Source organism: Chiroxiphia lanceolata, chromosome 23, assembly GCF_009829145.1.
Source record: "Chiroxiphia lanceolata isolate bChiLan1 chromosome 23, bChiLan1.pri, whole genome shotgun sequence".
Taxonomy (NCBI): domain Eukaryota; kingdom Metazoa; phylum Chordata; class Aves; order Passeriformes; family Pipridae; genus Chiroxiphia; species Chiroxiphia lanceolata.
This window is the reverse complement of record NC_045659.1, coordinates 2,636,055-2,662,391: the sequence shown is the minus strand read 5'-3', so window position 1 is coordinate 2,662,391 and position 26,337 is coordinate 2,636,055. Positions and strand designations below refer to the sequence as shown.

General features: G+C 44.1%; 1 protein-coding gene across 3 annotated transcripts in view; it reads right to left on the bottom strand.

Annotated features, from left to right (window-relative positions):
• ARHGEF12 (Rho guanine nucleotide exchange factor 12) overlaps nucleotides 1-26,337 on the bottom strand; it is a 78,262-nt gene that overhangs the window by 34,655 nt on the left and 17,270 nt on the right. The window contains exons 1-4 of one of the 3 annotated variants that reach the window (XM_032709757.1): nucleotides 22,727-23,127; nucleotides 10,811-10,834; nucleotides 9,907-9,995; nucleotides 8,254-8,310 (exon numbers count right to left, since the gene is read on the bottom strand). Coding sequence is in view for 2 of the 3 variants with exons in the window: in XM_032709755.1 (XP_032565646.1) it covers nucleotides 8,254-8,310; nucleotides 9,907-10,001; nucleotides 10,811-10,834 (176 nt within the window). In the remaining variant the exon portion in view is untranslated. Of the gene's footprint in view, nucleotides 1-8,253; nucleotides 8,311-9,906; nucleotides 10,002-10,810; nucleotides 10,835-22,726; nucleotides 23,128-26,337 lie in introns of those variants that run through there. The other 2 variants (XM_032709756.1, XM_032709755.1) reach the window with 2 other exon arrangements.

Sequence of the window (26,337 nt, the reverse complement as noted above, 5' to 3'; positions counted from 1 at the left end):
TGCCCATTCTCAGCACAATTCTCCTCTTGGGGCACCTTCTGTTCCAGGTGAAAATATCACACAGAGCCAGACCAGCAGCAGGGAACAAGTACAAGCCACGCTTAACTCCCCTGAATGAGACTTCTGAAATAAAGACCCTGCTTCAGGCTACTGAAGTTCAGGGCCAAAATCCCAGGAGATGTGAGTTTGAATCTGCTCCTCCTTTAACTTGCTGTGAGACATCAAAGGCGACTTGTTTTGTTTCCTGCTATACTCAGTGTAATGTGAGCATACATTAATAATGAGATACATTTACTTAGTAGCTGCAGCATTTTGACAAGGTGAAATGCTGGTTATGTCTCTTGCTCACCTGAAAATGAAATAAGGGAAAAATAAAACAAAAGCAAGCAGCAGTCTTGGCATATTCATTGTTGAGCACTTCCCCAGGAGCATCTGCAAAAAGCCCCCCACAGTGGAGTCATTATCCTGAAAAGTGACTTTAGGAACTTTGCAAAAACCCTTATGTCTACCAGCTTGCTTTGCTGCTTCTTTTCTACAGTCACATCAGGCAAAATCCCTACACCAGCACCTTGAAGAGGAACTGGGAGTTCTCCACAATCAGATACTGAAACTGTGGCCGTTCTGTTTAGTGTGGAGGGAGCACAGGGAGCTGTCCCAGACAGACTGGCTTTTCTGGAATACTTTTTAAGGACTGAATTGTAACAGAGCATGGAGTCATACCCACAGCTTAAATTACTCTCACACCACTACAGCTCCTTTCACTTCTCTGGAGCAACTCCTGATGGAAATGAGGAGCCTCGAGTGAAAACACAGCCTGCCCAGTCAGTCCTGTTCTCCTCCAGCGTGGCATCCATGAAAATGGGTGTGGGAGCAGTGGGAAAGGCTGTATTCCAGGACTTTTGCAGCAGTCTGGTCCCAGTGTCACATCCCAGTAACTCACAGTGGGATGGGATGGATGCAAGGTGAGAGCAGACAAGAGGAGCAAACCCCCCTGAGCCTCTTCACATGGTTAAGGGAAAGCACAAGCCTCTCCCTTCTGCACCTCCCATTCTTCTGTGTGACCAAGCTTCTTGAAGCCTCACTTCACAAGAATGATGCCCCGGGGTGGGGTGTGGGAACATGTGCTATTCCATAAAAACAGCTCCTTTCCAGCCCTGTGCCAGCCCTACAGGTTTTATGAGTAAGCCACCAAACTAATCTTTTGACTCACAAGAACTGTCCTTCTTTAAAGACACAGGGTAGCCCTGAGCACTTGCTGCTCTTCCACTGGATTGCTTTTTTTCCAGAACTAATAACCCTTGGATCTATTGATGACCTTGCTCCTGGAATGAGCCTGATGCCAAAGCAGAAATGCAGCAGGTGATGCAACACAAACTGGCCTTACAGAGTTTAGAGTTCCCAACTGTGCAACACCACAAGTCTCAATTTCACCCAAAAACCCCTCTGAAATTTAGAATGGGGAAACAACTGAAATTAGGACAACTTGAACCCAAATAAGTCCATCATTGCTTTTTCCCTGTATTTGCTCCCTTCAGACAAGGAACAGGCACTTAACCTTTCTCCTAACACAACATAAAGGCTGGGCTGAGGTGTAGGCAGGCCAGCTGAGAGATTCCATCCTTGACTGGGACACACAGCAGCTTTCTAGTGATTTTAATGAAGTTATCTGAAGGTAACACTATTACCTGCAGAACCAGACCTGCTCTGATAGCACTCCTTGTCTGAACCAGGCACACTAAAAAGAGCAACCTTGAAGTGCTCTCTAAAACCCCCCAAAATCTGCCATTTGCTCCCTTTTGGTCCCTTAAGTAAAACACCTTCAGTTTGAAATCTGCTGCGCGGTGGAATTTTGAGAGCAGAGCAGCAATGTTTTCATAACCCACGGCTGGTCCCTTGAACACCTCATCAGACACTCAGGAATGGACTCACAGGAAAGCCACAAACCACTGGGAGCCCAAGGACACCAATGCAGAGTTGCCAAGAGCTGCTCCTGTCACGCCTGGATATCACAAGAACACACAGGGACATTAAACTACCAACTAAACCAAGTGACAACCAGCTTTTCATTCACCTTTTTCCCCTTTGTGTTCCAATCCTTAAGTGCTCCCTGGATGGAAATCCTGAGCTGTTTATTTTGAAATATCTTGCCATGATATTTCACTCTTTCCAGCTGAAACTTGGTGAATATTACAAGGTCAGCAGAACTAATCACTGACAAAATCAAATCACTAATAATGTTATTCCACATCTGCTTTCTTTTGACAGTGTCTCGATGGCACAAAGTGAGGAGAAATCACTTAACCGAGCTTTAAGCACACAAAATCAGATTACATGGCTGTGCCTCGAGTGGATTCATAGAATTCTGTGGAGAAAACAATAAATTTTGATCTCTTTTTTTTGTCCTCATGCAGATGGTAATTCCCCAAACTCACTGGTGTAGCCTCAAGCCTCAAGCACAGCAGAGCAGCCAACCGTGGGCTGGAGTTAGAGAGGTTTGAGATTAAAAATGAAAGCAGACAGAAGAATTGCAAGTGAAGCAAAGAGGATCCACTCTTCAATAGGTGGCACTAGTCCCTCTCCATTCTCCAGCCCTGATCCAAGTGCCTTTGGACAGTGGGGAAGGGTAAAGTCGAACTTCTCAAGGTCATTGACACCCCATGGCTAAAATTAACGTCTCAGCCAGTCCTGCCAGACACATTTCGGTTCTCCCAAGAGCTCCTCGAGTAAGAAGGTCATTTACTTCATCTCCTCTTCTACTATTTGGAAGTTATTCAACGAAATAGGGAATTTCATTAGCTGTTCCCAACGAATAGAGCAGAGTTTCATTCTGAAAACTTGACTTGCTGGAGAGAATGGAGGCACCAGGTTGGACAGGGCTTGGAGCAACCTGGGCTGGTGGAAGGTGGCCCTGCTCGTGGCAGAGATGATTTTTAAGGTCCCTTCCAACCCAAACCATGACTCCATGAGGCATAAATTCCATCTCCCATAACACCCCAAGGCTTTTCCTCTGCTCCAGCTCGGATGGAGCTGAGATTTGTGAACTATAACCTCCCCTGGGGCCATGAGGCCACAATAGGAAAATGCAGTTTAATGGGGAGTGATTTGGAATGAATCATTCCATAAACAAAAAAAAAAACCAAAACCAACCAAACAAAAAAACCACCCCAAACTCCTTGGGGATTTGAGAATGCCCAAATGTTTCACTCCATTTGGGAAGCCATCTTTCTATAAAGTATTTTCAGAAACGCTGCTCCACGGAACAAACAGAACCATCAGCTTTTATAAGGACAGATTCTCAGCAGATGAAATTCTGAATTTCAGTTCTAGTCATTACCATGATTTCATACCAGATGCCATATAAGCAGCATTCCTCAGATTCTTCCACTAACAGAAGTCATGCAAAGTCACTGCAAAAAACTATATTGTTTGAACAGTGCAGTCCATAGAGCCTGGATAAAATTGTTAGTAACAATGGCACTAAATACTGCTCATAAAACAAGGGTTGGTAACCTTTTTAGAAAAAAAAAGAGCCATGTATTTTAATGTGATAAATAGGACTATCTGCTCCCATGGCAACACCACATTCAATCCCTGTGGTCCAGCCCTCCCTGCATTCCCAGCCCTTCCTGGCTATTCTAAAGGTAGTGATGAGGGGTTCCCAAAAGTCCTTTAAAAAGGTCTGGAAAAAGAGTGACCATAACACAAAGCTGATAAGAACTGCCAGGAACAAACCAGGAAGAGTTAAGTTCGATTTCAAACCAGCTCAAACCTGGGGGTTCAAAACAACAACAAAAAAACCAAAAAGCCCCAAAATTTATCACAGATTTGGAGGTAAAATGTGAAAGAGTCTGTGTAAAGTCTGGGCGAATATTCAGGCCAAAAATTGGTCATTACTAACAATAAAGGAAGATGTTTTTGGAGAGCAAACAAATCATGGGGAAAAGGAAAAGAGAAACTATCTCATCTACCACCCTGAGAGCTAAATTCAGTTGTAAATTCATATAAGAGATGAAAATTCTACTTTGAGAAACAAGCATTAAGTATCATGGGAGATCATGGCACTAATTAGTACATTACAGCATATCTGAACTTAAACTCAGTCTCTCTCCTGATCATCTAAATTTTGCTGAATATACAAATATAATTGGACTTATGAAAGAAAATATCCCGCTCTGAGCTCATGCCACTATAAATTAACTTCTGTATGTCAGGCCAATTTCCCTGCCTCACCACTCTGCCCCCCAGAGCCACTCATACACTTCAAGAAATTCTGCTCTCTTAATTAAAAATTTCAAGAGGTAAGAACAAACACACACACACATACAAAGCCACACCTCCTTTTCCTGTTGTCATTCCAGACTTCTCTGTTACTCCCTTTCCAACGCTCAGTTACCAGTGAGAAAAATATCAAGCCCAGCATTTCTACTTGTAGGTTTTGGAATAGTTTGGGCCCATCCAAAGCAAACAGCAGAGTCCTCCACACATTCCACAGAACCTGGGGAAAGCAGAGGGCAGAGACAAAAGGCAGGGCCAGGTCCAACCCAGCCAAGGCCACTGGAAAGGAAGGATGAGTGGAAACTGCTCCCAGAGATCCCGGGCAGAGCATCTGCAGGAAGCTTTGGGGGAAGTCAAAGCTGACGTTAGGAAGTCGTGTTTCTGTCGGCCACACATGGAAAGCCACGGATTGAGGGAGCGGAGTAAACACACAGCAATCCCATCAAACACACCAAATGTTTCCTGGCATTAACCCCCCACACATGGAAAGCCACGGATTGAGGGAGTGGAGTAAACACACAGCCATCCCATCAAACACACCAAATGTTTCCTGGCATTAACCCCCGGCAGCTCCACAGCACCTCTGGTGTGTTGGGGGGGAGCAGCACCGGGAAAAGGAACTCCAGGCAGGGATCTGGGAATGAGGAACCAGCATCCACCTGGCAGGGGAGAACTGCTCCTCACAGGGAGCATCAGCCCCAAATCCCTGCTGTTCCACCCCAAATCCCTGCTGTTCCAGCAGGTCATTTTTCTGCTCACTCCCTCATTTCTCTGCTCCTTCCCTCATCTCCCTGCTCATTCCCTCATTTCCCTGCTCATTCCCTCACTTCCCTGCTCATTCCCTCACTTCCCTGCTCATTCCCTCACTTCCCTGCTCATTCCTTCACTCCCTACTCATTCCTTCATTTCCCTGCTCATTCCCTCATCTCCCTGCTCATTCCCTCATCTCCCTGCTCATTCCCTCATCTCCCTGCTCATTCCCTCATTTCCCTGCTCATTCCCTCATTTCCCTGCTCATTCCCTCATCTCCCTGCTCATTCCCTCATTTCCCTGCTCATTCCTTCACTTCCCTGCTCACTCCCTCATTTCCCTGCTCATTCCCTCACTTCCCTGCTCATTCCCTCACTTCCCTGCTCATTCCCTCATCTCCCTGCTCATTCCTTCATCTCCCTGCTCACTCCCTCATTTCCCTGCTCATTCCCTCACTTCCCTGCTCATTCCTTCATCTCCCTGCTCATTCCCTCATTTCCCTGCTCATTCCCTCACTTCCCTGCTCATTCCTTCATCTCCCTGCTCATTCCCTCATTCCCCTGCTCATTCCCTCTCTCCTCCCTGAGACAGGTTTCCAGCTCTGCAGGAGCAAATCAAGGCCCTCTCCAAACCTGTTTGCTGAGGAACCCTCTCCCACCCCAGGAACATCACTAGAACATCACTATCGGGTTACTTTTCCTTAAAGGAAAACAAAAAAAATAAAAGTGTGTGATTCAAAATCCCAGGGGAAAGGAGAGATCTCATTTTCACATTAAGAATGGGACATACCCCCCTAAACTGCACCAGCTAAAGGGCTTTTCCTAAGACTGGTTTAGAAGGAAATCCTCAGGGTTGGTGGTTTTTTGGGGGTTTAGAGGTTTTTTTGCTTTTATTTTTTACTGGATTTTTTTGGTGGGTTACCTTTTTTTTTTTTGCTTTCATTTTTTACTGGATTTTTTGGGTGTTAGATTTCTTTTTTTGCTTTTATTTTTTGCTGGATTTTTAGGGGGTTAGATTTCTCTTTATGCTTTTATTTTTTATTGGATTTTTTTGGGGTTAGATTTTTTTTTAATTTTATTTTTTACTGGATTTTTTGGGGGTTACATTTTTTTTTGCTTTTATTCTTAATTGGATTTTTTGGGGGTTAGATTTTTTTTGTTTTTATTTTTTGCTGGATTTTTGGAGGGTTAGATTTTTTTTTTGCTTTTATTTTTTATTGGATTCTTTGGGGGGTTAGATTTTTTTTTTCCTTTAATTTTTTATTGGATTTTTTGGAGGTTAATTTTTTTTGTTTGCTTTTATTTTTTACTGGATTTTTTGTGGGTTACTTGTTTTTGCTTTTATTTTTTACTGGATTTTTGGGGGTTAGATTTCTTTTTTTGCTCTTATTTTTTACTGGATTTTTTTTGTGGATTAGACAGTTTTTCTGCTTCTATTTTTTTATTGGGGTTTTTTGGGTTCAGACTTTTTCTTTGCTATTATTTTTCATTGTTCCTCACAACCAGAGCCACGACAGCATCACTTGGCATTACTTTAGTGGTTTAAGAACCTGGATCCCAGCCAGGAACACCTGGCAGTTTTATTCCAGTGGAATGATAAAAGCTGATACTTGGAAGAGTCATTGCAAGTGCCCAAAAGCCCACAGCAGGTTATGCAGCAGCAATTTTCTTAACAGATTAAAATCAGAAAAGTGTCACAGACTGTTTTAAACATGAAGAGGGGGGAAAAAAGGAGAGGGAAAGAAAGGAAACTCATGGCTGGAGTCAGGACATGCACACTTAGGAACAGGAGATGCAGCAGCACTGGTCAGAGTCAGCCCAGCTCCAAGGGTCTTTACAAGCTGTAGGATCCAAAAAAACCCATTAACTTGTGAAAACTTAATGCTTTCTAGTATCTAACAAATATCTTTAGAGGCTGGAAACTGGAAAAGTTGTTAAATACAGCCAGGGTGAGGAGTGTCCCAGATCTGGGGGGAGCTGAAGGAGCAAATGGGCTCATCACAGTGCAGTGACAACACCCTGATGTGTGGGGACACTGCCACCCCAAACCAATGGGGCAGTAACACCCTGCTGTGTGGGGACACTGCCACCCCAAACCAACAGTGCAGTGACAACACCCTGCTGTGTGGGGACACTGCCACCCCAAACCAATGGTGCAGTGACAACACCCTGCTGTGTGGGGACACTGCCATCCCAAACCAATGGTGCAGTGACAACACCCTGCTGTGTGGGGACACTGCCACCCCAAACCAAAGGTGCAGTGACATCCTGCTGTGTGGGGACACTGTCATCCCAAACCAATGGTGCAGTGACATCCTGCTGTGTGGGGACACTGCCACCCCAAACCAAAGGTGCAGTGACATCCTGATGTGTGGGGACACTGCCATCCCAAACCAATGGGGCAGTGACAACACCCTGCTGTGTGGGGACACTGCCATCCCAAACCAAAGGTGCAGTGACATCCTGCTGAGTGGGGACACTGCCACCCCAAACCAATGGGGCAGTGACAACACCCTGCTGTGTGGGGACACTGCCATCCCAAACCAATGGGGCAGTGACAACACCCTGCTGTGTGGGGACACTGCCACCCCAAACCAATGGTGCAGTGACAACACCCCGATGTGTGGGGACACTGCCACCCCAAACCAAAGGTGCAGTGACACCCTGCTGTGTGGGGACACTGCCATCCCAAAGCCTTTGTGAGATGCTATTTATTCCAGTGCACAAGCCCACACACAGCAGTGATACACAAGCCAGGACTGCAAGGTCACTCACTCCCTCTGCAACAAAGAACGGGCAAGTTCATCTTCTTACATTTGTTTTATTTATTTACAGATACTCTGGGAAACGTGGGAAGGAACTGAGTGGAGATAACCTACAAATAATGCAAAAAGGACTGCATTGCTTGCTCTGACCTCCACAGCCAGAGCAAGACAGGCTTTCCTACAACCACACAACCCTTCTGGGGTCCAACAGTGCCCCAAACCCCCTCCAGTGGCACGAGGGCTCTGGGTGGGTAACAACAGAATATTCCAGGTGAGAGCTTGCCAGGTTAGTTTTCCAGCCACTACAAAACTAGAAGCTGATACACTAAAGCAACACTTCAGTGGCCAGTTTGGCCAGTCCCTGCTGCAGAGCCAACCATGCAGATCATGGGAAGGGGTGGGAAAGCCTGGGATGCACAGACAGAAAGCAGGAGCTGCCCAGGGATGAGGCTGCTTGAGCTTACCATATGTCTCGGATCTACTCTCCTCAGAACTAGACTTTGTCTTCTTGGAGGAGCTTTCTGCACGAGAGCAGGAGAGAAGGAGAGAGAGATATAGAAAATATGGAGACCAAACATGAGAAAAAACAAACAAACAAACAAACAAAAAAATCCATGAAAAAAAAAACAAAAAACAACAAAACGCAGACTGGTTTGTTGGGTTAAATCGTGCAAAACACACAAATAAGATGGGAACAAAACACAGGTGGAACACTTGGAATAAGGGGTGAATAATGAAGGTACAGGTAACACCACACAGAATCTTGTTATAGAATTTAAGACACAATAAAAGATGTTTTCTGCAATAACTACAGGAAGGATTCTGGATAAAAACAGTCCAAGCACAGAAACTCTGGTATTGTTTAGCTCCAAAATAAGTAATCAACACTGGCACAGCAGTTCAGCATCCTGAATTCACCCCTCAAAAACAAAATCCTTTTCTGAAGGCTGCAGTGCAGGTTCATCTGACCAGACCAGGGCATAAGCATCATAACAGTGGAGCCAGGTGACAGCTCTCAAAATTGGAGTGACTTTCATCAAATTAAGATTAGAGGATTCTTGAAGTTTGTTTCTGAAGAAAATAAATTCCTCCTCCTTCAGAGCCCAGACCTCCCCCAACCTGAGATAATTTTACATTACCCACTTCCAAGGACTAAGGAAAAGAAGACAAAGCACTAATTCAGGTTTTCTCCCTTCCAGGATTTTTTAACTGGCATTTGAAGCCCATTTTCATTTATTTTGTGCATGCTGGGAAGGAGTCATGCAGCCAGTGACAGAAACCATTAACAGCCTGGTTTATAAACATCAGCTTCAAATGTCTTGTGCAAGAAAAAAAAAACCCACATCCTACAAGTTGTACCATTCAAGTCTCCTGCCTTCCTTCCAGCAGCCCCAATGCAGAGACATGAAAAATGCACATTGCAAGGGGCCAGGAGGCTCACATAAGAGCCTGTCATGCATTTAATGAACATACACAGAGTCACTGGGTTAGGGTTTCAGGGACAGGGAAGAATCCCTCAGTTCCCAGACAGTTCTGGACAAGCTGCCCAAACTGACCCTAATTTAGCCTTAGGGAAGGTTAAAAAAAAAACAAAACAGGGGAGCACATCCTTTTAAAAGAGATGTTGGTCTTAAAATGTAGCACGTTGGAAAGTACAAATTCACTTTGCAAGGGACAGAGAGGGCTCAAAATCCACAAAGGTCCAAAAGAACAAAACAAAACCCCCAAAACTTAAACCCAAACCAGGGAACCCAGCCCTGGCTGAGCCTACAACATCCCCAGTGTGACACTTAACTAAATCACAGCTAATCACAGCATTAATCCTGACATTTCAGGCTGACTTTTCTGAAAAAGTGCGAGTTCCAAATGTTCCCTGAGCAGCTCTAATCATTTACTGCCACACCATCCTCAGGTTTATCATTTATGAGATGTTCAAAAGCAACGCCCCCAAAAAGCACAACCCGGCTCCCAAAACCCTGTCTGCTGGGGCATTAAAATTAGCTTTTAAACCTAAAATAGCTTTTAAACCTAAAATAGCTTTTAAACCTGATATCCCCCAGTGCTTTTCAGATGGAAATGCGGGTTTTCACCTGGGGTTTTTTTTATTAGGACTGTACCTGTGGGATCGAAGTCGTGGGTGCTACTGCAGCGCTCGACCTTCTGCTTCTTGTCAGCTGGAGACTCTCTGCTCAAAATGCTGCCGTGTCTGGGTCAGGGAAAAGATAAAAAAAAAAGCACAAATCCTCACCACCAGAGCGCAGAGGAGCTGCTGGGGCTCCCAGAAATAACCTGAGCCGCTCACGAGAAAATCGAGATTGAAACACAGGCGTTAAATTCGCTTAAAAAATTCATTCCCGGGCTGAATTCGAGTGGGAAAATGATCTCCCTCTCGGAGGCTTCGGGAGAGTATCCAAGGTTCTAGAAACAGCCTTGCTAACCTTCAGAATTAGCAACAGCAAGTGCATTCTCTTTATCGCTCAGCTTGAAGAGCAAAATAAAACTGAGGCTACATAAACCCAGATAAAACCTCCTGCAATATGAACTCTGCCTCCTCCCCAGCAAACCTTCAGTGTCTTTGCATGCAAAAATTAAAAGATTTAGAATATTCCTAGCCCCCCCCCCCCCCCAGCAGATCATGTACCAACTCAAGTGTCCCTTTACCATCTCGAATCTCAGGTAAGATGAGCCTGCAGCGATGTGACAGAATGCAAATGTAACACTATGCCAGGCACTTTAAGTTCACCACCAACTATCTTTTTGGCACCTTGTCCCCATCTGGACATTTAATTTCCTCACATCTGCAATGGGTAATGTGCTCTGGGTCAGCACACATCTTTATTTTTCCTTTTAAAAGCGTCCCTCGCTCAAAAACGCTGCAGCATAACTTGCAGTGAAGAGACAAAGTCAAATTTCAGGAACTCAATAAACATAAAAAGTCAAATTTCAGGATCTCAATAAACATAAGAAGTCAAATTTCAGGAACTCAATGAACATAAAAAAAATCAAATTTCAGGAACTCACCTCGTAGGTTTTTTGAGAGGAAACCTGAAAAGAAGAAAAGAACACAAGTTTAATGAACTTTTCTTTCTCAGTATTATCCTTCACACCAACATTAATGCTTAAATACAAAGTTATTTTACACTTCTGTGATACCATCACAAGAAAATCCATCTTTTTTGCTTTTTTCTTCAGTCAATTATTAGTCCATTTAGAGCTGATTCAGTTAAGTAAAGATATGTTTAAGGTTTCAAACAGAATTAAGAACAGTCTGCTCTCAAATCCAGCAGCTCTTTTGTCCTCAATACACATCTTCCTCTCATAATTAATTCCCTCCACTAAAAATTAACATTCCTTCATTTTTTTTGCCCTAATAAAGGTCCAAACTAACTGAAAATTCTCCTTCCCAGTAACACAGCTCGTGTTGAAATCCAACATCTCTGTTGTCATGAAACTCTATGAACTTGCCACCCTTGAGACAAGTGCAAGAGAGTGAAGTTAACCTGAAATTATATCAACTATTCCACATGTTATTATACATACAGATAACAAAAGCAACAAACCCACAGCAACAAGGTTGTATATGTATTTTTAAGTAAGGGAAACATGTGGGATTTATGAAATCAGGGGGGTTTTCCCTTGAATTACTGCAGAAAATGGACAGAACAAGGTGTTTGCCATCCAGCTCCAGGCACCAACTTCTACTTTCACAAAGCAGAATTCTTTCTTTCTCAGAACCTTTTGCAAGTTTAACTCCATTCCTACTTGTTTCATGTTTTTAGGTCCTTCAGCTACAAAGCAATACATACATTTAGAGCTGTGTGTGAATATATAAAAACTCAGTAAGCCACTTTTTGTTCGAAATGAAGATCTACAGATGTTTTATAGCTGATAATTTTCATATATTTATATATATATATCTAATAGTTATTCTTAAGGCATTCCCCTATTTATAAAGGTTTTCCAAGTGCTGGGGTGAGGGTTAGAGGGAGGAAATTCAAGACAATACAATTTTAATACCACAGAGGTTACCAGGGCAATGAATGACAATTTTTTTAATTATTATTATTTTTTTAAGTTTAGCTTAATTTAAACAGACCAAATGGGTCAAGAGCAATAGTCCCATGTTAAGTCTGTATTAAAAAAGACAACATGAGGGCAGGACAGCCCCAAGGACACCAGCTCCAAACTCAGACTGAGCTGAAAGGTTGGGAGCTGCTCCAGCTCCCTCCTCATTACCTGAAAAACATAACTGGCTGCACAGAAGTGCTCAGCTTAATCCCTCTCTTGGAATAATAGCTGTGCCATTAAGTGTGGATCCACCCAAAACTCTGGCCAGCTCCCACATGCCAATCCCCTGTGCAAACATGCACTAATATGGCAACTCTGAGGCGAGCAGCTGATGACACATTAGGCAAGTGAAATTAAAATGTTGTCTGTCTGTTCCTGAAAATAATTAACACCCAGCAAGACACTCGCCATCTCTGAGATAACAGCATCAAAATTGGGGCAGCTGCAAGAGCAGCTTCCAAATTAAGGGGGTAGGTGGGGCCTGCATTGCATAACCTATGGGCAAAGCAGCAGTTTGAGGAATTAATTAATTGAAGACAAGAAGTGATAGTCCTCTTTCCTCCTGCCCCCCAAAAAGCTCTATCTTAATCTCAGAAGTCTGGGAAATCCACTCTGATTCAAATCAAGCCTCTCCACCTGCAAAGCCAGATCTCTTTAGCATCCAGTCCTCCACTTACGAATTTTGACCAGCAAAGAACAATTTTGTGCAAGACAGACAGCTTGGATCCCACAGAAAGAAAACAGAAGTCATCTCAGGCCAATCCAGCCCTGCCTGCACAGCCAACAGATCCAGCAGCAACCAAGTCTTTCATTGAGAAAAGCAGAAAAGATAAAAACAAAAACAAAACAAAACAAAACAAAAAAAAAAAGGAGTCCAGGCAAAGGCAGCTAAAAGATGCTTAAGATGAATTCCACCACGTTTTTTTATCTAATTAAAAAAATCCTAAACACTGCTACCCAAATATTTCAATGAAGCATTTCAGTGACAGTCCCTTCTCAGCCCCCAGAGCTGCAGGTTCTGCTCCTGCAGCAACACACGGGTCCTGGGCAGCACAAAGTGAGCTCCCTGACATTCTGGCTGCTTCAGAGCTCTTCCTTATCTGCTGGAGGATGAAACACAAATATTCTATTTTAGAGGTCTAGAAGTTGGGTAGAACTTTCCTCTCGGGCCAGGGGTATTAACTGTGGCAGGAAGGATGTTGCAAGGTATGGGCAGGAATAATTGTGACTCTGCAGTTATTGAAGGAACTGCAGCAAGTCATTTTGTGCTATAGTGACTTTTCCCTCAAAGTTGAAGGTTTTAGGGATGATCTTTCCTTGTGTAGTTCTCTTTCTATCAGAGATTCCATTGTTGGTCCTGTTGAACTTTTTCTGTAACGTTTTACAGTCTTTATTTCTTGCTAATATCAGAGCAACTAAAACCAGGTTTAATTCAGTCTCTTAGGCAGCTGTGACTTACAAGCAGCTATTTTGCACTTTGGTTGATATTATGCACACTGTTCTGTGATATCAAAATATTTTGAGAATGTTTGAATGGATTAATTAACAAATACGGGGATGTTGAAGACTCTATACTCGTTATTTGAATAACATTGTCACAATAATTGCATATATGGGGATGCTGAAGATTCGTTTGAATGACATTGTTACAACAATTGCATGCATGTGGATGTGTTTGAGAAACTAGCAACTTTAACAACTAATTAATTATTTAGGAAGGAACCCTGAAGTTGTTGAAAATAAAATGGGCAGTGACATCGTTGGAATTTTTCCCGTTGCTTTGACGTTACCGGTGAACGTGAAGTTCCTGCCGAGTGGCAGCCAAAATCCTCCTGTTCCTAGCCCAAAACCGTGCTCACAGCTGGGCAGCACAAGAGGTCAGGAGCCAGCTGGCTCTGGAGGATCCCAGTGTCCTGGGAAGAGCCCCCAGCCCAGGCCCTGGGGCCGTGTCCCCCCAATCCCAGCGCGCCGGGAGCAGCTCCGGGAAGCTCTGGAGCCCCTTGGCCTCCCGCCAGCTTCCTGCCTTTCTTTCTCCTCCAGAGCAGGGAGGGAGGCAGGGACACGGTGGGGAAGCAGGGCAGGCAGCAGGTCAGCCCAGGCAGTGCAGGCTGGGAGAGCTCCAGGCTCTGCCCTGCACTTGATTTGCTTCCCAGGTATCCCCTAAAACCAGTGGGGTGGGAAGGGGATGGGCTCTGTCCAGCCAGGCTGGAGGAGAAGCTCCCCAGCCCCCCTCCCAGGAAAAACTCCTCTCCTAAATCTGAAATCATTCCTGGGCACTGAGTTATGAAACCCCAGAAACTGGAGGTGGAAGAGTCAGCTGAGCTGAGGCTGCAACGCTGATTCGAGGTCCTTGCTGGGCACACTCAGTGCAACATTCCTCCTCTTTTCCCACTTTCCTGCCTGAACACCACCCAGAATTCCTTGATTTGCTGGAGACATCCCTCATTTCCATCCCTCACTTCCATCCCTCATTTCCATCCCTCATTTCCATCCCTCATTTCCACCCCTCATTTCCACCCCTCACTTCCATCCCTCATTTCCACCCCTCATTTCCCAAACGCTGTGTCACTCCAGCAAAGAGCGGAGGGGATTAAACACAATCAAAGAACACAGAGCAGCTCCCACGGGCTCACCCAGCAACAATTTGTGTTTCAGCACCACTTATCTTCACTTGGAAATATGATTAAGCTCGAAAGCAACACCGAAAATCCCCTCACTGCGTTAAGAGCGTTCAGCAGCACATATTACATAGTTAATGCACTTCACCTCCTACTGTAAACAGCAGGGCAGAGCAGGGTGGGGTTAAACAGCTGGAGACTTAATTCCAAATGGAGCTGGCAAGTTTAGGCTCCACGATAAAAAAACCCTGTAGACATTTTGTCTGATAACTGATGAACATCAGCACATTTTCAAACAAGTTGTTCCACTCTCCCAAATACCGGCAACAATTAAAAGCCAAGTCACATTTTGATTTTTTTTTTCCCCCCCAAAGACTGGGTCAAATAATTTAAGCCATTTAAACGCAGCAAATTACTAAAAGTATGTCTCCTTAGTCATGGTGCATTAGGAAAATCTATTTACTGTAAAGCCAAGTGAGGAAAATACACCTACAAGTAGCAACACAGTGGATTAAGAGTTATACTTCAAGTTAGCTCACACACACACACACAGGCAAGTGCTTAATAACTACCTTGAAGCCAAGCAGAAAAAGATAGTTTTAAGACCTAATGTGTCAAAAGACACCAGAGCAGGAAGGATTCCCAGCTTCCAACAGTACAAAGCATTCCATTCTAGCCCGGGAGGTTGAAAATATAGCTGACCATAAATAGCACAGCATTCAGATAACCATGTTGGGTTTTTTTTCCTCCCCCTACTAAAATATTACCAGAATTCAAGTATCTGCTATCTGGAAAGCTGATCAAAGAGAAAAATATTTAGATTCAGGCAAGGGCCTCAACCTTGGAAATATTTATTCATGGGCCTAACTTTAGTCCCATTTCCTTCAGCAGGACTGCTCACATGCCTGAGACGAAGCTCGTGTGTGTTTGCAAGTAGAAATTACTACAACTTGTGCCCAGATGAGTAAGAAATATTGTGAAACCCATACAGGGGAGAACAGCCAGAAACTGCTTGCTTGACAGAACTAATCTTTAATTAGGAGATGAACGGTTGCAATGGAAGCTTCTTCTCTGCTTTATTAGTTTCATTTAAATAAGATGTTGCTTGTTAGAGAAAAACCCTCTGAATGAACTCTAAATTTGAAAGGAAAGCAGCAAACACACCTGATCATGCCAAACTCGGGAGAAATGAGACATGGGACAGGTTTGTTACAGGTTTGCTCATTTGTGGTTTTTATATACTTAGAAAGAGAAGCCCCCCCAATAAAAACACCAAACTTCTGGGTAAAACGACCTCATCCTACTCCAGGAGGTTTCCACCAAGTCATCACTCAATGAGAAGCCTTTGGCCAGCACCAGCTCCATGGATTTCAGTGGAAAAGTAAATTTAACTGGCAGCTACAATCAGAATCCCAGAATGGCCTGGGTTGGAAGGGACCCTAAAGCTCATCTCATTCCACCCCCTGCCATGGGCAAGGACACCTTCCACTACCCCAGGTTGCTCCAAGATTCATCCAGCCTGACCTGGAACACTTCCAGCAGTGGGTGTTCAAGACTTCTGGAAGTCTGAGCTGGATAGTTCATGTGCAACCAAACAGCTCCTGGAGAACTCCAGCTCTGTTCTTGAGTGACAGTCACAAATCACTGAACAATTCCATGACTATTCCGGGTGCATCCAGCTCATCTGGTACCTATTAAACTTCATTTTCAACACCCTGCACCGACAGCACTCAAGAGAAAAGCTACATCTGCCTAAATCTCATAGGTTTAAGTGCCCTGAAAGTACAGTAAACACGGATGTTTCCAACACTGTTCTGCAGATAATTCCCATAATTTCACCTTGAAAGACACAGAATGAAAGAAAAACAAGGAAGGGAGTCTGTTTTCCCAGCTTGCAGATCCACCAGGGCAGCTTTTTGCAGGGCTTAAAAGCCCTGAGAAAGGTACTGAGGGAGAGTGAGGGACGTGACCTGGACTAAAGTAGCCCCATGGTGACTTTAACGTGGAGCTAAAGGTTGTCTGTCCCAACAAAAAGGGGGAGCCTGCTCTGCACAGGGCAGTGGGTGAGCCAAAGGATCTGAGAAGAGAAGATCCAGGGAAACACGGATGCAGCAAGTGGGAAACTACTGGCAACCGAGGGCAAACACAGACAGCACTTCCCTGTAATTGCCTGTGCTGCCCACAAACTCCAGCTGGAACCACATCAGCCAGGCTGGGACAGCACTGATCCAACACATCCAGCCCATTCAGCTCGGCATTAAACCACTTAAAGAGCAGCTTTATGCCCTGTCATCTTTTCCCTGTATCAAAGTAGAGAAGCTCAGGAAACCACAGGGTTGGTTTTTTCCTCCAAAAAAAAAAAAAACCAACCCACTGCAGACTGATGGCAAGAGACTGGACACGAGGTGCAGGGAAACTCAAACAGGGAGGATTCCTGGGAGCTGGCAGAGCCTATGGACAGATCCTTCGGGACTGAAGGCAAGTGCACAAGGAGGCAAAAGGGAGTTGGGCATTAAAATGTCCATGTTATTTTTGCAGGAGTCCAAGGCAGCAACCCCAGCTGACGCAATGACTCATGGAGGAATCGTTCCTGGCATTATTAGCTTTTGATTGCTGACAGCTCCAGGAACAGGCCTGGTCGCTGCCTTCGGAGAAGGAACCCAGGAAATTCAGGGAAGTGACTGGAGAGCCCATAGAGCCAAGGTTGTCTCCCCCTCTAAACATTCCCAGCAGCTCCAGTGTGGGATGTGCACTAAGAAACCATCAGCAAATACCTCCCACTCAATGTTAGATTGTTTTTCTGGCCACAAATGTCTCTCTCCACAAGCAGAACGCGCTCTCCAATTTTCCTTTAAGAGGGAAAATGCAGAGTAGCCAATCCAGCCCATCCCCACACTTCCTGATGGATCAGCAGATGGATCAATGCAAGGGACTGGTGCTATGGCAACCAATGTGCTGAGGACTTAAACTGGGTTAAGATAAATTTGATAAAAATCAAAGTCTGGAAGGCTGGCAAGTCCCTGTTGGGCTGGAAGATGGGAATGTCAGAGCTCCAAGAGGAAGGTTTTTCTACAGGGAAAGTATTCCACTGGTACTAGTTAGAGCACCCACAGGATGTTTCCTCTTTGAGCTTTAAAAAATTAAATATCTCTATACAGAGTTCTCTTTCACTCTTGCTGTTAACCAGAGATTTATTCTGGGTGAAGGTTTCATCAAGAGGGGTGAAGAGAAGGCAGGATGAGAAGGGAGAAAAAAAAAACCAGTTTAAAACCACGAAAGAAAAACAGAATGGAAAGATAAGTCTTCACCATAAAACGGGTAATGAGAACACGGAGATTTGCCTCCTGGTGATATTTCCTGATATGGAATTTCCTGATGACATAGGTAGTATGTCCTGTAAAAATGACAAGGAGGTTGCTTTGAGTTTACTCCAGCCAGCTGTAGTTCCTTCCTTAGCACCCTTCCTGTAAAAATCCGAGCTGGGAAAGGTTTCTATTTCTCCATGAACAGCAACACTCGGAAAGGGCAGAAGAAAAGCATCTCCAGAGAAGTTTCCTCCACAGTTCACTCATTCACTCCCAGCCCAAGCAAGTGCCTCAGCTATTTTTCCATGACACAAGCACTTGGATTTTTCCAAGAGCTGATGTCAGGGCTTTTCATGGAGAAAGAACTGCATTTACAGGGCAGGCAAGGAAGGAGGGCTTCCCCAGCAGCCATTCTCAATGTGGCCTTTGTGCTGCTCTGCTGCTCAAGCCAGGACCCTGCAAGAACTTTTAGTCCCCGTAGAAACTCTATAAAGGGGAGGGGACAGGGACATTTCCAGCAGCCAGGGCTGTTCTTCCACCCCTGACTGACTTCCAAGGCTCAGAAGCATCAGCTTTCCTTCTCCAGGCCCTGAAGTTCCAGCCTGGTAAGACAAGGCCACTTATTGTTTAATATCTCTGCAGCCAAACAAATGAAAACGGGGAGGGGGCACTGGAGAGAACATAAATAAACCATGTCTGCTTAATGCTGCCTTTAGATTCAGCCTAAAAGCAAGAGTTGAGTAACAGGGATGAGGTTTGGCCACAGAGCAGGTACAAACTCTGCTCAGGAACTCGTGGAGAACAGAGGTTGCCAAATCCCAGGTGATTTCCTGCTGGTTTCCCGACACAAATTACTGAATCTCAGAGTTTCCACCTCTGGGGAAGGAAAATTGCAGTGGAAAAAAAACTGAATTAAACACCAGAAATACTGAAAATGCCCAAGTATTAGTCTCTAATGCTATCATATCAGAAATTTAAGCAAAACCAACGCCCAGCAGAGAAGAAACGTCCATTACTTGTTCCTTTCCTGCAGGATTTTACTGCATGACCCATTTAACAGAAGTGACCAGGTACAGCAGGAAGGTCAGGTTTGTGATTTCAGAAGTCATGACCCAGTTTCTCCCTTATTTATTTATTTTGAAGCACGCCATAGACAAATATTCCCAGGCCTAGAGAGCTCAAGCTTCCCTGAAGCAAGAAAAGGCAGCTGAAAGATGCAGTTTGGCCTTACTAGAAGAGCCCTAAAATAGCCCTTTTCTCCACATTTTCATCTCATCTTGAAAGAGGGGGGGGGGAAAGGGGGTTGAACACGTCTGTTGTGATTCCTTCCTCCAGCTTTCACTTCTGAAAACCACTTTAAACCCCTCTGCCCGCAGACTGGGAGAAGCAAATCGAGCACCAAGGGCTTCTTGCACAGACAGGGTGTGGAGTCCAAATTAACCTGCCCTCCCTAAACTGGAGTTAATTACGGGGAAATGAAATGTTTGCTTTGCTTGCCAGTAATTGCAATTCCGAGCTGGCTCAGTGGCAGCAGCTCCCTCCCCACCAGCACTCCTCCTACACGGCGTCTGGAACAGCTTTCCAGTGAAATGCTCAGAAAAAAAAGAATTTAAAAAAAAAATAAAATCAAAGCAACAAGACAATTTTCTTCTCCTTAAGCCAGCCATGGAAAGCTCCAGCCATGGAGTGCCACGGGATTTGCTTTCACCTGACACACACACACACACAGAGGGCTGGGGATCACTCGTGTTGCCCCGGCGTGTCGAGCAGTTCTTGCATTTCATTAGGCACAAAGCCTAGTTCCTTATTAATGCCATACCCAGCTTGTGGTTGTTATGAACCAGCAGCAAGACTAGTGGGGAAACAGCCCTTAAAAACAGCAAAAGACAGCAATTAGAAAGGGAGGAGGGGAAAAAACACACACACACATACACAGAGTGCACGTAATACAACTGGAAATGTAGCTTTCAAAATAGTTTAATGCTCGCTCCAATTAGGCAGCTTTAAGTTTTGCAAATATATGTACAAGGTTCAGAGGCACAATTTGAATATTTGGCCCAGAGTTCACATTTCTGGTGAGTAAGTGAGTGAGTTACAGTTGCCTGGCTGGGGAACACCACACCTCTGTGGCTTGGAAGCAGCACCAGTGGCTCAGGTGCTGCACAGCAGTGAGGAAAAAACCTGCAGGTTTTAAAGAACCAACAAGGCCAAGCTGCTGTTCTGCTCCTCAGCATTATGAACTTGTGTGTGATTTAACATCTCACTGGTCACCGAGGTGATCAGAGGGATGGAGGAAAAGCTGAGAGAACTGGGATTGTTCAGCCTGCAGGAGAGAAGCTTTGGGGTGACCTAAATGGGGCATTTCAGTACCTGAGAGGAGCCTGCAAGAAAGATGGAGAGGGAATGTTTAGAAGGGCCTGGAGTGCCAGGACAAGGGGGAATGGTTTTAACTGAAAGAGTTTAGATTTAGATGAGATATTAGGAAAAAACTCAGTTAAAACCAGCCCAAGCTGTGGCTGCCCCATCCCTGGAAGCGTCCAAGGCCAAGTTGGAGCAACCTGGGAGAGTGGAAGGTGTCCCTGCCCGTGGCAGGGGGTGGAATGAGATGACCTTTCAAGTCCATACCATGATTTACCTTGATGCAGGTGTAACTACAACTTGAAAACACCAGGAAGAGTTCACAGCTCAGCAACATTTTAACCAATGGATTTCTACATTCCAAAGGTATTCTCAGGTTTTTGCCTGACCTACTGTCCCACACAAGGTTTCATTAAGTAACTCCTATGATAAATAAGGTCAGCAGGCACCTTGTCTTAATTTAGATTTTCCTTCAATCCTCTTGTTAGCTTGTTTTAAAGGTTAATGTGCATTTACTGCTCCGGAAATGTAATTCCACCACTCAGACCCAAGACTTGCCTGCTCATCAGAACTAGTTTATGAGTTCAAAGCTAAGCAGACACTCAACCAAAAAGCATTTTCAGCCCTGCCTCCTCCAGCCATGAACCTTTGGCCAAATTACACCCGTTCTGCATGGGATGTGCAGACAACATCCACCCTCCTGACCTCTGCAGAGCTTCTAAACATCTCCCAGCTGCAATAAACTAATTTACAGCTAATATGTCTCAAACCACCCAAAGGCAAAGCGCTCCCAGAGGCTTAATTTACACCAGGGGGGAAAAAAAAATTGGATCCACAGTTTTACAAAGGAAAGTTGCAGCATGGAGAGGACCAAGGAATCATGACCACAGTGTTGCTCAACCTGTACAGTGTGTTCTTAGGCCTCCCCAGCTTCCAAGCCAGCTAATTCTGATTCAGATTTTAAAAGCATCCGTGGAAAGTTTCTCAACCATACATTTCAGTTGGAAAGAATTAAAAAAAAAAAAAAAAGGTGATGTCAGCTGAGCTATAGAGAGATTAGTGTTACATATTAGAGTTGAAGCTACCTTAGCTGTTTACGTGGCCTAAGAAAAATCAGGAGCTTTCTGGGATATGCAAACCTATTTTTTCTCCCCTCAAAAGGCAGGTCTTGCCCACGGAACACAAGAGGAAAGATGCACACAGCACACACTGCATGAGGAGTGAAAAAAAAATGTGCACACAGGCATTCGTGGCATGCTTTGCTCCTTCCCATTTCATCTTCCCTTCATCTAAATTACAGGAGAAATCCAGAAGGAACCACTGCAAAGGGCTGGAGCAGAACACACAGGGCTGAGGATTTCCCAGCCACATCAAGCCCTGCTCCTTCCACTGTAAAATGGAAGATAAAAAAACCCAGGAGTGAAGCTACTTGTAAAATGGCTCAAGATCCTGAGAACAGCGTGTGAGTCAAACACAGAGCTATTAATAGGCCTCAGAACATGTTTGTATTAGTGTTTTCCTCTCGGGTCTCTTAAAATAAATAAAAATACAAGCAAAGAAAAGAAAAAACCCACACAACTCCGTAACGTTTACTCAGGGAACCCACCAGCTGCTAAGAGGTGATGGCAGCAAATTCCCCAGCCCATGCCAGAGATAACCAAGCTCTCAGAAATATCAATATCACAGTGAAGTTGTGACCCCACTGGGTTCACTGACACCAGTCCTTGGTGCCTCCCCCTCAGCCAGGCAAGGATGCTGAGAATTGCCAACCCTCACTGACTGTATTTGTAAATATCTCCATAAAAAACACACCCCCCCAGCATCTCCCAGCTCTTCTACATCAAATCCTCGCAGCCACAAATCAGTACAAACTACTGCAAATGGAGAGGAGGCTCCCAGTGCTCCTCTGATGACTGTCACTGCATCAACACTCTCAATTCTGCACCAACAGCACTGTCCACACCATCACTGTGACTGTTACTATCCCCCACTGAGGTAATTTGCTTTGCTTTTTAGAACATTTTACAATAACATTTTAAAAATAATTATATATATATATATATACGTACACATATATATAAGATCAGTTAAAACTGCCTTCAGAAAAAACACACTCCGAGATGGTTTGGAACACTGATAGCTAATTTAACATGAACATGCATAAAATATCAGCTTAGCAAAAATCACATTCCCTTCCACTGCAAGAGCTGGGGAGAAGGGTCTGCTAACACACTGGTAGGGAATTCAGCACTGGGAAAGGGAAAGGAGGGAGTGCTGCCAGCATCTACATCTAAAAGCATCTTTCCTAGCTGTCAAAACCTTTGTTCTTGAGCTGACACACAGAGGCACAGATTTTCCCCAGCAAACACATTAAATTAGCCATTTTCACAATGGAAACACAAAGGAGTAACTATTAAAAAAAAAGAGAAAGGAAAAAAAAAAAAAAGAGACAAACCTCCCTTCCCACCCTTTTTCCAGGAGATATTAAAGGAAAAAATTCTTTCTCCTCTGCATTCAAAGGAGCTGTTTTCTCATCTTTCAGTATATCCAGCAGCACAGAACAGGAACAAAGGCTCTCACATCATTACCTGTTTCACACGACCGAGTCAGCTGAGCAGGGAGATCCCACAGGCCCCTTCCCAGGGGGAGCACGCTGAGCCCAAGTCCTCTCCCAGGAGCTCCAGCTGCCCCTCCTGGAAGCTTTCTGGGTTTTTTTTTTACGCTTACCCGATGTCCTCGGGAGGCATCTGCCCGATTGTTCCACTGACCACTCGAGGGGAGGGAAGAAAACTCCACCTCTTCTCTCCCACCTCCTCCCAGGCACCATCAGCCCAGCGCTGCACGGCTCATGGACACGGGAGGGAACAGCATCCACAGGCTCCAGGCAACCAGGACGCAGGGGAGAGAGCTGGGGTTTTAAAAATTTACCATTTCCAGCTGTCCTGGGGGGCAGAATAATACCTCTCTCTCTATATGTATTTTTATGTCTGTGCAATAGGTGGATGTGTGCCTTGTGTGCATCTCTATCCACATATAAATCCCCAAATATACATAAATATATGTCCGTGCACGTCACTAAATCCCAACACCGATCCCAGAAACCGCATCACGAGGCTCGGGAAACAAAAGCCTTGGCAGGGGGCACTGACATTTTTGGTTTAGCTTTGGGGTTTTTTTTTCCCCCTTCAATCCACTTCCAGCCTTTCCCAAGGGTCAGGCTGTGCCACGGAGGGATATTTTTGTTTCCCCACAAACGACCGGGAGCGGCACCTGGAGAGCGGCAGCGGGAAAACCGGAGCCTCTGGAGGGCTTGGGGACACAGGGAAGAGGGTGAGGATGGAAGCACATCCCTGTCTGTCAGGGAGGAACTGGGAGGTCAGAGCTTGGTGCTGTTGGAGTGGTCAAGCCCTGGGCAGGAAGGAGCGGAGGGTGAAGGGGCTGTTTTCTTTTTCTGCCCCAATAACCTAATTAAGTTTGGGAGCGCTGCTGGCGGGGGAGAAATTTCTTCACGCTACACTGTCTGTTTGTGTTTGATTAATGTAAATCTTCCCAGGGCTCCACAGCCCCGGGGGCAGTGGCTCTCCATTAACAAGCAGCCAGTGGAGGGGAGAGGGAAACCAAACATCTCTTATTTTACCCTTTGCCATAAAACCAGGCAACTCCACCCGAAAAGATCAGAGCAAGAAGCAAGAGAAGAAGCTCCCATTCCTCAGCCTTGCTTGGTTTCACACCCTTTCCTCGGTTTGGACTTGAAAGGAATGTGCTGTGTTGCTTTCCCCCCCCAGAAAGCTGTAGGTAAAATATAAATAAAAAGTTAATTCTGTAGGTTTTTAAGTTTATTATTTCCACAAGCAAAAAAAAAATTGGAGGCAACAGTTAAATAAATTTTTCATGTGCTTAAATCCTTTCTTTTTTTTGGTGATTTGAATTACCATTCCTATTAAATCCCACTTCTTCTTCCCCCCAATCACAGGGCCTATTACAAAGATGAAACTGCAGCAAACTTCTTAATGTATTAATAGCAGTTATTTTCTCTTGCATTTCCTCAGTTCTCATGAGCAAATTTTTCAGGCTACAACTCACCACAAGTTCTGTGCTGCCCAGTCCAAGGCATGCTGGTCCCAAATATCATCTCCAAGCCACAACTGCACCAAGGCTACAATTACCCAGGAGAAAAAGCCAAAGGAAGCCAAAGAAATCAACTCCTACCCCTCCATCTCCCTGCTCCAGGCAGTAATTTCCTAGCCAGAGCTTGTATTTTCCATGCTTCCCTCTTTTCCAGTGGCAGGCATTATCATTTTCTAAATAGCAGAGGGCTGGATTTCATTGGTTCCTATTTTGAAAGCTTTGCCCAAGCTCCTCATTTTCTAGGAATTTCACGAATCAGAAAATTGTCAGCTCTTCCAAAAGAAAGTGGGAACTGGGGGAAAGCAAAAAACAAAAAACAACCAAAAAAAAGCCAGGCCATGGCTCAGATCCTCCCAGGAGCACCCCTTCCTGGTCTGGAGGACACCATACAAAAAAATGGGGAAAAATAAAAGAAATCAACAGCATTGGGGTTTTTTTTTAAGCCAACACGAAATCAGGGAGTTAAGGAAGCCAGGGAAGAGTCACTGCAAATCCCAGAGCTTCATCTCCACTTTATTCGTGGCTGAGTGAGAATCATGTGCACCAAACAGCCCCTGCTAAGGGTGTCAAAACAGGGATATTTTTAAACCTGGACTGCGTTTTAAAAAATCAAGTCTTGCCGAATTCTCCTCCCTCGTGCTCCTCATCATGTGAAACATGGATGGAACAACGTGACAGGCCAATATACCTGAGTTTACTAAGCTGCATTTTGTTTAAAACACTGGTTTTTTCCCCGTTTCCTTCATTGGGAAGAGCAAATTCACACTCCCCAGTGCCTGCCTCAGTTTACTCTTCAATAAAACCTTCCCTACTGGACAGAAAAACACATTATAATCATAAGAACAAATATGTATATTGTAGAGTACTATATATTTATATATATAAAATAAATACATAATATTTAAAATATATTAAAATATATTAAAATATATAAAGTATAAGTGCAGACTATACAAAAAATATAAATATAGAATATTCAATATACTACATATATTTAATGTATATATTAAATATCCTTGCAAAACTGGAATTCATGCAAGCAGAGTGCTTGCTTTTTTTAAATTTTCCTGTAAAAGAGTTAATTTGCAATCATTCAGATCAGTGGGGAGGGACCAGGAATACAACAGGAATATGCTTCAATATCCTTTATGCTTTTAACTCAGAGGAGGCATTTTCAATTCCCTTAAACATAAAAACTCCCTTAGTGGCATCAACACTTGGGAAAATAAGTGCATTTGTACCATAAAACAAGCTTAAAAGCTTCAGAAATGGAGATTGCAGCTTCTCTTCATTACAAAAAAAAAAAAAAAAAAAAAAAGCCAAACAGACTTTGAAGAACCCAAATAAAAGTTCAGTCTACCAGGAAAAGCACTTAGTATAAAAAAGGATTTAAGCACATGAAAGATTTATTTAACTGTTGTCTCCAATTTATTTATTTTTTTTTTTTGCTTATGGAAATAAGAAACTTAAAAAATAAACGCAAAATTCATTTTTGTTTCTATTTTATCTACAGGTTTTCTGGGGGGGGGTGGGAAGAAAGCAACACAATACATTCCTTTCAAGTACAAACCAATGCAGCTGCCAGGAAACAGGGTAAAAACAAGGAAGATTCGGGAATGGAAGCTTCTATCTTGCTTCCTACTCTGATTTCCCAGATTTCCTTCCCTCAGCCACAGGAAATACGTAGAAAACCAGTTGGAAAGGGGGGGAAAAAAAAATAAATCTTTGACCATCAAAAGGAAGAAAATCTGATGCAAGCAAGGCTTTGAGGAGAAATTAAAGATAGTCAAGATATGGCAAGGACTGGAATGGAGCAGCATCATTTTAAATCCACAGGGATTTCTGGGCTACAGCAGGAAGGAGGATAAGAAAAGGAAATATGGAAAAGAGATACCACATCATTAAAAAATAAGTCTCTCCTAAGAGCAGAGAAAAGATGGTATTAATAATAAGTAGTGAACTTCTCATTTAGCCAGATGCCTTTGCCCACTTAGAATAAAACAAAGGACAATTAAGTTAAATAAGTGTTTCTAAAATATCATAAGCTTGTTTACTCCAGGTTTCACCTGCC